The sequence below is a fragment of the Trachurus trachurus genome, assembly GCF_905171665.1.
Source record: "Trachurus trachurus genome assembly, chromosome: 19".
Lineage (NCBI taxonomy): Eukaryota > Metazoa > Chordata > Actinopteri > Carangiformes > Carangidae > Trachurus > Trachurus trachurus.
In genome coordinates, this window is record NC_139913.1 from 12,896,720 (window position 1) to 12,910,253 (window position 13,534).

The 13,534-nt window shown below is 42.5% G+C and overlaps 1 protein-coding gene across 1 annotated transcript in view; it reads right to left on the reverse strand.

Annotated features, from left to right (window-relative positions):
* LOC311003029 (caskin-2-like) overlaps positions 1-13,534 on the reverse strand; it is a 56,464-nt gene that overhangs the window by 40,393 nt on the left and 2,537 nt on the right. The window contains exon 2 of the mRNA XM_083994693.1: positions 12,188-12,686. Coding sequence (XP_083850819.1) covers positions 12,188-12,281 — 94 coding nt within the window. The 5' untranslated portion in view covers positions 12,282-12,686. The remainder of the gene's footprint in view (positions 1-12,187; positions 12,687-13,534) is intronic.

A 13,534-nucleotide genomic window follows, 5' to 3' on the forward strand; every position in this document is an offset into this window, starting at 1 on the left:
ACAGTCACGGGATTAATACACCAGCATAAGGTCACACACTCCAACATGGATGGAAAAGTCATTACATTTCTCATTTAGCCTGAGAGGCACGGATCAATACAATCTTGTATCTACATACTCTGATATGTAACTTAAATGTTTGATTAGGTTCCGAGCTGCTACTAGACTACTAGACTTGACAAACCACACCCAACATTTATCACTAATGCCGATTGATAATTATCCCAATTAGAACATATTGATATTGCAAAGGACAGAAATGCAATAAACTACAACTGAAACAGGAAAAAAGGACCATGTTTTGGTGTCAGTCTGCAGTAGGGCTGTCTGAACCAACTTCGCCATTCAAACAGAATTCAAATTATTTAAAAAATGAGAACATTCGAACAATAAGGAGGAGATATTAATGAAACTATGGGGTCCCTACTGTACATGAGGCTTGTACGAGATGGGTGATTAGAGAGGCATGGGGGATGAATTTTTATGTGAATGGGAGCTGTGTCTTAACTGTGACAGAAGTATGATGTGGTGGGGTGGTGACTGTGGGGGTGGGAGGTGATTTTTTTTATTGCCCATTTATTTGGCTGGGGCGGTGTGCCTACGTGTTCCCACACTACATGCACCTTTTTTTTCCCCCATCGATCGATCCGATTGGAGGGGATCACTTATCAGCTGTAATCCGTTGCACCACATCTTATAGCCTAATATTTTGATTTCTCTTCTTGAAGTTTTATAATGAAATTATATACATTTTACAAAACAGATTTGGTTGGAATGCCCTTTAGTGGACGCAGGCAAATAATAAGCTGGTAGGTGTAATGAGCTAAAAAAAATTAAATAAATAAATAAAAAAAGACACATTGGAATCTGAATATAATTTGAATATTTAGCATAAGAAGCATTAGAAATTTGAATCTGTTTTGGAGGGAAGATTGACAGCTTTAGTCTGCAGCCTATATGTTAGTCATCATAACTATATTTACCAATGTTATCACACATTGCAAAATTTCCTCATATAGTGCAGGCATAATTATAACAATGTTACCTAATATAAAAATGTCATGACAATTTTTATTACATCATCTCAACAGGCTTTCTCTAAACAGACTAATGATCTTGTTAAATAGCCCCAAAGCAAATTAAAGTGAAACAAATTAGGGAATTTAATTATTTGTAAAACCGTTAACTGATATTTATATCAAACTAACTAAAAGAGGTTCGGTGATAAAGGTTTGGCAGTTTGACAGTTTGAGAGTTACAGTGTTGCAACAGATATCAATATTACATAATTAAAAACCCACTCACACCCTGCTGGTCTGTGGGGAAACTAGATGATGGCAAACAACTGCAACACGGCTGCACTGGCAATCTGAATCAGTGAGGCGATGTGTGATTCCCGGCATGTGGTGCTGTAGGTTCGTCTCACACACACTGATCTGGTCTGCCAAACTACATGCAGGACTGTGCTATCATACTCATTGCAAAGGACCAGTATCTTATTCTGATGCACAGCGGCTTATCTAACGACTACAAAGCCGGCAGATATAGGCAGCCACCACAGGCCCTGATTCCTATTTCCTATGCACAATAGGTGAATGAAATGAAGGGATAAAAAAAGAAAAAAAGAGTGCGATAACGTAGAAGATCAAAGCCAGAACACAGACCTCTCCTGCTGATTCTCATTACAGCTAACAGATACTGACGCAGCCCAATTCCAAAGACAAAATTCCAGAGACAAACCCCCTCATAGACATATACACAAGTTCACATACGTACACAAACACACACGAGCGAAGCCTCCTTGTCAGACAGTCACATTATCCTTGTCTGTACAAGCACGAGAACAGTTCAACTCTAACTCGGAGCACTCCGCCTACAGATTCCTCTTTTTGTCGTTGTTTTATCACACAAGCCAAATCCAAACACATGAATACAAGTTGCAGGCGTGTAGAGGCAGGACGGAACCTGGCCACACCGGGCCTCAACGCTCTGAATGCTGCATTCAAGCGTCCGCCTGACTGATGGCTTGTTTTTTAGAAACTGGAGGAAAGAATGGAGCAAACTGAAGATGAGCGCCAAGAAAAAGTATGTGAACCCTTTGGAGTTTCCATAGTTTTCTGCATTCATGGCTTTGCTTTCCATTGCAGGCCTGATCGTACACTCCACAACACTTTATTTTTTTTGTACATAAGGTGTAAAAACGGCACTGCATACCAGCATGCAAACACCATACCAAAGCCCAGCCAGCAATGCTACGTGGGGTCCATATGGGTCCCAATGGGCTGCAGTTGTGGGCCCCATATGTGGCTTGCAGCCAGAATCCATATAGGTCCCTACTGTGGTAGCCCAGTGGCCCAGTCAGAGCCCAGACCTGAATACAACAGGGATGCTATGGAATGACCTCCAGAGAGCCATTCACACCAGACATCCTATAATAACATGGCTGAGCTGAAGCAGCTCTGTAAGGACCAATGGTCCAGAATTTGTCCAATCTGATCTGCAGCTACAGGAAACATTTGGTTGAGGTTGTTGCTGCCAAAGGAGCTTCAACCACTTCCAAGGGTTCACTTACTTTTTCCACTTGCACTGTGAATGTTTAATGGATATGTTCAATAAAGACATGAAATATTATAATTGTTAGTGTGGTATTAGGTTAAGCACATTGTGTTTGTTTATTCTTGTGACATAGATGTAGATCGGATCATATTAAATGGCCAATTAATGCAGAAAACTAAGAAATTCCAAATGGTTCACAGACTTTTTCTTGCCACTGTATGTGCAGCTTGTAGCAGGTAATAAAAGGCTATTGCAACCAGACACACACAAACACATGTATGCACACAGACACACACACGCACACACACAACTTAATTCTTTTGGTAACTTCCTCAGCAATCCTAGACAGGCTACCCCATCTGTCACAGGAAGGGGGACAGGATTAATGTGTGTGTGCGTGTGTGTGTGTGTGTGTGTGTGTGTGTGACTCTGTGTGTTCCTGTGATAGTACGTGAACTCAAAAGCCGTTCACACACACTACTTGGCTGCTGCCCAACTGTCTGGCTAATAAAGCAGAAGACTGATTAGCCCAGTTAGCTGGTTAGCTATTGGGCTAAATATAACACTGTGTCGGCTGTAGACGCAGAACGTTACAAGACAAAAAGACGAGAGAAAAAGGTCACAGAGCTGGAGGAGAAACAAACTGTTGTGTGTGTTTGGTCCTGTGCTGCACACACATCCATACACACACACAACACACATTTTCATACACGCACAGTGCAACACTTCTTAGCTACTCTTAAGTCTGACAGACTTCTAATCTGACACTAGGCCAGATGGGTTATCCCTAATTCAAGGTAGAGGAATGAAGGCAGGAGGAAGCTAAGATAAAGGATGGGGGCAGGGTGGATGGAGATCAGAAGGGATCTGTAAAAGGAACAACACAAACTTGATGTCTTCACAGAGCAGCAGCTCTTCATTTTGGGAGATTTTTCAGGGGGTGGGGGTTTAGAGGATCAATAGTCTCACGTCTTGTTGTGAGACGAGCAACAGATACATTGACACAGTAATTCTGTGCAGTATCTCCAAGTGGCTCCAAGCAAGCGAGTCTGCTCTTCTTTTCTACTAACGTCAAGCAGGTTATTAGAACAGAGCAGTGGAGCACAATGGTTTTGGTTTTGGTTTTTGGTTCGCGGAAACTCAGAGCTGCTGTCTGGGCTGCTGTTGTAACTTTACAAATGTTTGTGCCTTCGGTCAACAATCAGAAAGTTTTCCTCTTAGCAAACTGTACTCATTTAGAAACCAACCACATGTCACTGCTCATCGACTTCCACTGTCGACCCATGGCCGCCTAGATGAGACTCAGTCTCTAAAGGTGTAGTCTTCACAGTGCCTTGTTCCACCACCATCCATGCAAATAAGGCCCTATCCACACGAAAATGTTTTTTTGATAAACGCAGCTATTTTCATCCGTTTTCCACAGTGAATATTTTTTTAAATGCTGTATTTATTTTGACGTGTGGACAAGATGAACAGATATTCTATATTTGTCACGTCACGCGCCACAGCTATTTGTTAGGTTTCTAACAAAACCAATTTGCTATTTCCTCTCTCTCATCACTCTTGCTTTGGTCAGCGGGGATATGACACGTTCTACGACAGCATTTATGCGTATGCGTATTCATGTGTGGACATAGAGATTTTAATACCCAAACTTATATGTGGACAGGCCACAGGCCTTATCCACACGTTTTCGTCATTGTTAATTAATGGTAAAGATTCCTCAATACCGTCACTCTCCAAAAAAGGTTATTCCAGAAGCATATAGGCAAATGAGCGCAACTCTCACAAGTTAAACAGCATTCACTTATGTTACATTTCACAGATGCGAAAAACAAACATGTCTCAAACTTTATTGATGGATAGTTTTGCAGTTTGTGTGCAGACATGACAGACACAGCCTGAGGTCCATCACTTTTTTTTAATCGTCAGACAGTTTCAGTGTCAGTGTGTAATGGCCTGAAGATAGACGTAATGTAGTCATAAACTTCTTTTGTCATTTGGTATAGATGACAATTAATGACTTGAACATTTGAAACAGCTCCCCAGGGGGATTACCAATTTGTCATATTAATAGATACTTCAAATATTTTGTGTATAAGGGGAGTTGTTTAACTCAGTGGGTAGAGCAGGCGCCCCATGTGCAGAGGCTGTAGTCCTCGCTGCAGCCGGGCCCCGTATCGAATCCCGACTCGAGCAGCCCTTTGCTGCATGTCATTCCCCCTCTCTCTGCCTCCACATTTCCTGTCTCTCTCTACTACGGTATCAATTAAAGGCAAAAAGCCCCAAAAATATGCCATAGAAATATAAATTTGAATGTAATTATATTTTGACTATAATTGATTTTACACATTCTGTTAAATTATTGAATGCGTATTAATCGCAATACCGTGATTATTTCTCTGACAATTATTGTACCAAGGAAATCCATAATCATGACATCCCTACACTACACCTCAACATATCTAACTAGCTCTTTACATGCACTCCTTTCTCCTTGAACTTACACCATGGTCTTCCCTTCCAAGTTACTAAAAGCATCTGCACACTAATTAAATGTTATGTAAAAGAAAACGAAGGTGTGCAAAACCGTTCTATTTAATAGATTCACTGATTTTGAGTTCTGTTTTTGTCGGCAACAGGACAACCAACCTACAGTTGTTCAGTTTATTGTGTCTTCACTGTGAGCTAACAGGTGAGAAAAGCATCAAAGAAGAAATGAAATCTAAAAGCAGCGTTATTTAGTGATGAAGATCATTCCCAGCAGAGCTTCAAATGAGACTGAACACCACGGGGTTCCATCTGCACAACAAAGAGGTGAATATCGACATGCATTGCTTACAATGAACAGGCCTCAGTTTGTTACAGAACAGCAGAAAGTTTACTTTTTGTAGAAAGGTCATCAATGATTCATCAGTAAGAAACTAACTAATGTGCATTTCTGCTTCTGAGATCATGGGACAAGAATATCAACTGTGATGTAAACCAACAGCTCACTGCAGTGTGTTTCAATGTTGCTGAAGTTGATGTGACCATTGTTCTTTACAACGGAAACATAGTCTCAAAATATGATCATGGTGAATCTCACCAGACTTCCAATGCACGTGACGACTAACATCACATTTTTCTGGGCACAACCACAACAGCTAGTTACGCAGCTAAAAACGTCTGTCAGCTGGTTTACTGCTGAAGTTTTTGAATCGTGAAATAAAACCAGAGATGGCCGGTTGCTGCAGAATTAAATATCTCAGCAATTCTTTAGATTGCTGTGGGCATTTTGTGCAGACCCTCAGGGCCGACAGATGACTACCACCTGCCATAAATCTAGATTTTACTTTTTCCACTACTTTGCTCTTTGCTCAGATACCTGCAAAAACTAACAACACTCTGTCAGACTCCTTCTGACACTTTGATAAAAAATAGTTCTCTCCTCAACTCAGGGCAGGAAATAGGTCAAATTAAAGGGATAGTTCAACATTTTGGCAAATCCGCCTACTGCCATAATTCCTATATAGTCTTAGAGGTAGGTTTATTACCTTTAATTGTCGGTGCAAGCTGTTTTTTGATCAGTGGGGCAGAGACGTGAGCTGCTTAGCTAACGCAATGGAGGCGCACGATGCTTTCGCCTTTCCCTCAAAACTCATCAAATACACAATCCAACAACTCCAAAACACTTACGGACAAGTTATGCACATTTGCCACGCTATGAAATAATAACATATAATTATGTAACATTAGTCGGAACTACTTGCGTTTTTGAAATCACTCCACCCAGCAGCCGTATCTGGAATCTAGTTCCGGCTTTGCATTTGCCTCAAAACCAACTCTGTCTCGTAATGTCACATTATTATTTAGCGTATATAGCGTGGTGAATGTGCAGGTCACAACTTGTCCATCAGAGTGTTTTGCAGTTGTTGAATTGTGTATTTGATGAGTTTGATGAGGGAAAGGTGAAAGTACCGTTCACTTCCATTGCGTTCGCTGAGCAGCTTGCGTCTCTGCCCTGCCGATCTAAAAACTGCTTGCACTGACAATTACAGGTAATGAACCTACTGCTATGACTATAGGGATTACAGTAGGCAAATTTGCCAGAATGATGAACTATCCCTTTAACGTTCAGTACAGGAGGTGGTTCAAGTTTAATGGTGCATTGCTAATAACTGCAAAAGAAAAGTTGAAAAGAAAATTACTTATGTACATTCTGCCTTGGGTTTATGTGAGATTCTGTATCCCCATGGTGATTACAATGGACGGTCAATGCAAGTACAGAGATATTATATGTATATTGTTATATCATAGCAAATCGAATCCGCTCAGACTGCCATACTCTCTTTGAATGGCTAACTGTGGTTAGCTCAAAACATTCTGAAGGTGTGACTCATCAGTATAGTCCATATGGATCAAATGTCTGACACAACAGATGTTCAAATATGATCTTTTGCCTTTGTATGGTGGCTGTTTGTCCATCTGTCAGTGGAGAATTACCCACAGGCCTTCTCTTTTCTGTGACACGGGAGAGGTTGGGCCAAGGGTCGAGATGAAAGAAAGCATGTGCTGCAACAAAAGACATTGTAATAATGACGGCCTTTGAAGAACCTCTGCTCTCTAATGGTCTCCATTCCAGGAGAGGCCGACGACACCCACTTGAGTCAACTCCCAGGACTGTGTGAGAGAGAGAGAGAGAGAGAGAGAGAGAGAGAGAGGAACACTTGGGCCGGCGAGCTGAATGCAGCACAGTGCATCTGGACAGAAGCTGCAGCCCTCGCTGTCTAACCACTGTCCACCTGACTGGTCAGCTTGTAAAAGCTAAGCAAAAAAAGAGACTGTGGTAAGTCCACTTAAATTGACTGAACGCCGAGCCTGATGTCAGCAGATGGCTGATCGGAGAAGAAACCTCCCATCTCAGCTCCCTGTCCATCAGCCGGTCTCGCTGCCACTGCTAATCCCCTTGGGACCACCTCACCAGCTTTACAGTCAGGTTCCTGCACCTATAGAGCCACCTCTCTGACCACACATATAACAACTGAATGGTTGATGCTTTATTAGGCTGATATTTGTATGTTACCCCTTCAAACACCATGTCTCTCCATGGGAAAGTTAACTAAGCCTGTTTGCATTTCCACTCCAACAGTAACAGTTGATGATGATCATGTGTAAAGTGAAAACTGACCTGGTCATAGCGTCAGGGATTCACCAAAGTTGTTATGTATCATTTAGGACAGATGAATACCTCACATTTCATGGAAATCCATCCTGTAGTTGTCAAGGTAATTTTACTCTGAACCGCAAATGTCAACCTCATGATTGCACCAGAGAAAACTTTATGGGATTCATACCCTGGGGTCAAATAAGTCAGACAGACAGACTACAGACTACGAACAGACAAACACTGTCACTTCTGTATCCACATCACAGGTAGTGGTTTTGCATGAGACTACATGGAAGTACTGCATTGTGTGTTGTTATTTTTGTGATTAATCAATTATTCATTTGGTCCATTCAACAGCTACCACTTAAAATGCTAAAGATTACTGTGACAGAAACAACAACCAAAAAAAACATCATGCTAGAGAACCTGAAACCAGACTTTTGATTAGAATATGACTTGAACAAATCAAATGTTGTTGATTTACTATCTGTGCCCTTTGCCAAAACACTTGCTCTCTGTCATTTACTGCTGTGTGCCTATAATGGATGATGGAAAGGAAGATAGTGGTGATGAAACTTTTGATAAGCTGTGTGAAATAAACAAAAGGGAGGAGGAGGAAACACCAGCCCAAACCAGCTAAACACTGTGTGTTGTTGTTGTTTTCACTCAAGTGAATAAATACTCTGTCATCCTAAACCTAGTGTGCCAGGTTTGTACCATGTACCAGTCTAACCCTGGACAACCAATCACATGAGCACACACATCGTCAGTCTGCTCCCGCTAAGTCTCGTACATCCAGCTGAACAGACGCCCCCTCTAACAATACACTGTGTTTTTGTCTCTGCTCCACATGCTTGGTCCTCCCTGACCCCCAGGCCCCCCCTCAACCACCACTATCCTGAGGCCTTAGTTGGGAATGTCCAGCATGTTGGCCTCACACCACCATAGCAGCTTATAAAAGCACCTGACCCCTGCAGAGGATTTACACTTATAGATAAGTTTTGTTTGTTATAAGAAAGTCACTTAAACTCACTAAGGGGTCAGAAAAGGCTAATGAATAATGCCCATGTTTCATCATAAATCGCCAATAATGACTTGGCCCTAGGGATTTTTAAAAAAAAATCTATCGATCTCTTTTTGTCCATCCATCTACCTTATAGCTACTAGACAAACTATCAGTAAAGTAGTAAAATCCTTTGGTTGTGATAGCTGGTTCCAAAGCAGCAGGTCACCACCAACCAATCAATCAGCTCTTATTGACAGGTCAGTGGAGGTCATCTGCGGAGCTTCAGGCTCCGCTGGGCCTCTGTCCGACACTGCAGCTCTGACTCAAGTGACAAATGAGCGACCCATGAACACTTTGTCAGGGTCCTTGAGGATCAATGGTGTTAAGTGCTTTGGCTATCTTGAAAGGCGCTATATAAACTGACAGAGGGAAATTAGTTAGTTTGGTTCTGGTCTTGCAAACACTCAACATCATTTCTCACAGGTGCACATCAGGGGAGAACTGGTTTGTATCAATACACAATGTTGTTCTGATGACTTAAAGGAGACATATTCTGCCCCTTTTCCACAAATTAAAATAGTTCCCAGGTGTCTTAAAGACATGTCTGTGACATGCTTTGGTCAAAATCCCCCAAGGATCAAACATCACAGCTCTTTTCATCCTCTTCAAACGGCCCTATTCAGAACCACTTTCAGTGCCTGTCCCTTTATGAACCACTGCTTGCCCCGCCCCACCCCTTCTACTGGTACCAGGTAGGGGTGGGATTATGAAAATTCAAAAACTAACGACATCATTGTCAAGACAATTGAAGGAACAGCTCGTACAACCACATGGATTTCAACCTAGGGAGCCTAAAAATGACAGATTTTTCTGTCAATTCTAACATTCTGGGGGCCGTGAGGCAAGACAAACACCCAAAGAGCCTTCAAAAAGTGATATCTCTATAATATGTCCCCTTTAAACAGCAATAAATAGAGAACATTTGTCATTTATTTGTTTCGGTGTGTTTATGTAGTTGACCATGATGTCTGTCCTGCTCAGCTGGCCCATCCATCCATCCATTAGCTATACCGCTCATCCTTGCAGGAAAATCCCAGCCGACAGTGAGTGAGGTAGGGGTACACCCTGTACAGGCTGCCAGTCTATCACAGAGCTGACAACCACTCACATTCACACCCCAACTGCCCATTAATCTAACCTGCACAAGTTTGGATTGTGGAGGGAGGCTGGACTACAATGGCACAAAGAGAGCATGAGGCCCCCTCACAGTGAGGCCCCCCTCCCCACTGCAGCACCACGCTGTCTGTCTATTCCATTGTTTATTTATATGTTTTGAATGAAGACGTCATTTTCATCCTACATAATTCTCACTTGAAGGGCATCCAGTGCAACTACAATATTGAATCTGTGCTGTTCTTCTAAACCAGGTGAAGTGCCTTGCTCAAGGGCACCTCTATGATACTTTATTAAACAGTAGAGAACATTACTGATTCACTTTTCCCAGCCAGTGTGGCAGTCATTCATTGCTCACAACCCGCTGTGCTCATACTCTGCAGTGCAAAAAACAGACAATATCATTTTTAATATTTCCTGCCAAGCGGCACTCGCTGTGTGTGCAAGTGTGTGAAGTGTGTAACAGGCTTTTTCCTGACAGCCACAGCTTTGTTCTGGGAGCTTGTCATTGCGCAGCCAGCCATACTGATGAAAGCCCAGAACAGATAACGCCACAAAGAGAGGCTTCAACTTCACAGCCCGCTTGGCCTTAATTTTCCCCCCGGCTTGGATAAGGGAGCACCCTGTCTTTTGCAACAATGCTACTGTAAAGAGAGCTCGCTTGTCGCCCGACTTGGAATCTATGCAGATAAGGAACTCTGAGAGAGGAAGAAAGCCCCCTAAAACCCACACAGCAAGAGGCGTGAGCTGCGGGGGTCTGCGTTCAGGAGATTAGACCTTGTTGTGCCGCAGTTTGAATCCACTTAGTTTCAAATTGTCCCTGACCCGACTGCTGGAGGGGGCTGTGTTTTGTGGTCGGCAGCTGAACCTGATCCTGTGGTTATCTCAAAGAGACTGCGACTTGGTTTAGAAGTAACAACAACATTGCTGCTGGCGATGCCTCTGCTATCTAAGTTCTGTTTTACAGTGGAAACAATCACACTGGCAGGACCGGAGCACAGAACAAAACAACACTGGATAGAAATAATCAGTGTTGGGCGCCTTACTTGTAAAAATGAATTAGCTATAGTTACTTTCCCCTAAAAAGTAACTGTATTACTACATTATACAAGTAACTAATTACCAGGAAAAGTAACAATTGTGTTTCTTTATTTAGAACTCATGCTCAAATATGTCAAATTACTTGGACTCGCCCCCCTAACCATAAACCTAACCTCCTGTTTATCTGGAACTAACCAACTCACTCAGTATTCCTCCGCACAGGCAGGCTCATTCCACAGGCGGAGGAATACTGAGTGAGTTGGTTAGTTCCAGATAAACGGCTTGTTTCCGACTAGTTGATGGACTGAAAAAAAAAGTGTATACGAGTATAACATAAAATTAAAGGACGATTCAACCTGGGGCGCAGTAGTTCTGTCTGTCCCCACATCGCCACAGCAGCTTTTTATGGAAGCAGACTGATCTTAGGCTGTTTAGGCTGTTTACATCCCACAAAACCACAGACAGCATCAGATGGCTTCAAACATACACCGAGGGGTTTGTTTACTTCAAGAAAGCCAATATGTTTGTAAGCGGAGCTGTAATACAAAGTCTCGCGAAGTTTCGCGTGAGAGTCAAGTTGACGTCTCAGTATGTTTACAGGTAGAATAAACAATATCCAGACTTACTCTCACTGTTAGGAAGACTCTGAGTTGATATTCATTTGTTGATAAAACAAACAGGAGAGCTTCAGACAACCTGTAAACATAGTTAGCCGCCAACTTGACTCTCGCGTGAGACTTCGCGAGACTTGGTAGTACAGCTCCGTTTATAAGCATGTCCGCTTTCTTGAAGTAAATAAACCCCACGGTGTCTGTGGAAATAAATAGCGGTTTTGTGGGATGTAAACAGCCTAAACAGTGTAAGATATGTCCGCTCCCTTTATACGCTGCTGTGGCAATGCAGGGACAGACACAACTACTGCAAAATATGAGACATTTTTAATGTCTCATGTTTTGCAGTAGTTGTGTCTGCCAGATTCCTTCTTTTAAACCTAAATTATTGGGAAACTATAGCCCCAGGTTGAATTTGCTTGGAATTGTCCTTTAAATGGGTGTATTTTGAATTAAGCAATGGCAGATTTTATTGTCAGTAACGGTAACGGTGTTATAACGGTGGAAACAGTAACTTTTTTGATTACCGGTACTTGTTACTGAAAAAAGTAGCATCATTAGTAAGACCATCATTTTCTAGCGCTGTTATTCCCATCACTGGAAACAATACATAACCAACTGCCCCTCTTCCTCTGTGTGCTCAGGACTTACTGGTTTTGTTGCACTTGACTTTGGAGAGAAGCTTGTGAGCCAGCAGGAGATCCCCGCTCTTCACTGCCACCAGCAGATCTTGTTCTTTCCCCATGATTACGGGCCGGGCCGCAGACACACACACTGCTCACAGTTCACAGCCGAGGTCACTGTTTTTTCCGGTCTCTTCAACGTTCCTTCGGGCAGACGCTTTCAGCAAACATTTGCCAGAGAGTTAACAGGTAGCTGCTGAATCCCAGCCATGAGGGGACGTTTGTGAACGGAGCGCTAGAGCGAAGAAGCGCCAGGGAAACAGGTCCGGGACTTCTTCCTCCTCACATGGTGGAAGTTTGGATCCATTCTCTCCGATCACAATGTGATCTCTGGGGGTTTGTTTGGAGTTAGAGAGGATCTGGTGGAGATTTTAGTTGCCCGCGGGGCTGAGCATGTGTTGGTAGTCTGTCTCTGTCAACCAGGAGGCAGCAGCAGCCCAACCTGCCATCACACTGCAACAAGAACACTAGAGGGAAAGAGACAGAGGAAAATCACTGGAAGAAAAAACACAATAAATGACAAGAGTGTAGAGCCGGGTAACAAAACACAACTCTGTTACTGAACAAAGGTTTGGCTAACAATTTGTTTTGTTTTGTTTTACATAGTAGTACATGAAATCAGATTATTGTAAATTGGGTTAGGGGCTGCTCGGAGAAAACCACAGGTGTTACTAATAAACTCATTAAGGACTCTGCTCTATTCAAGTGTGGCAGTGAGGCATCATGGGAAACACACGGGCCCTCAAACTGAAGCAGCTTAATGGAATTCAGTTCATTTTATCATTTGCACCTGTGCTTTTCCTTCCTTCTCTTTAATGTAAAACACCTCCAGAGCCTGGCCAGTAAATCACCCTGCCTCATGTATCAGTAATAGGCAAATGTGCTGATCAATAGACAAATAGCTGTCGTGCAGATTTTCAAAAAAAAACCTATTTGAGGCAATAGTGAGCCAGAGCTGACGTGAAAACCCGAATGTTTATCACGGTGCTGGTTCCCAGAAAAGAAAGTGAATGGGATTTTTGCATTGCAAGGGTGAGGGTTGCATTGCATTGCATTGCATTGCATTGTTTTGGATGATGTCAGAAAACCAGCTCTGTGTCTAACACAAGTTTATGATACTTACAAGTTTTGTTCAGTGAGATAATCTTCACATATCAACACCTTTTATACCGTATTTGAAGCTTAAATGTGATCACCAAAAGTAAAAAAGCTAACATTAGGCTTTAACGATGTAAAAACAGCCTAAACAGTGTAAGATCGGTCTGCTCCCATTATGCGCTGCTGTGGTGATGCAGGGACAGACACAACTACAGCA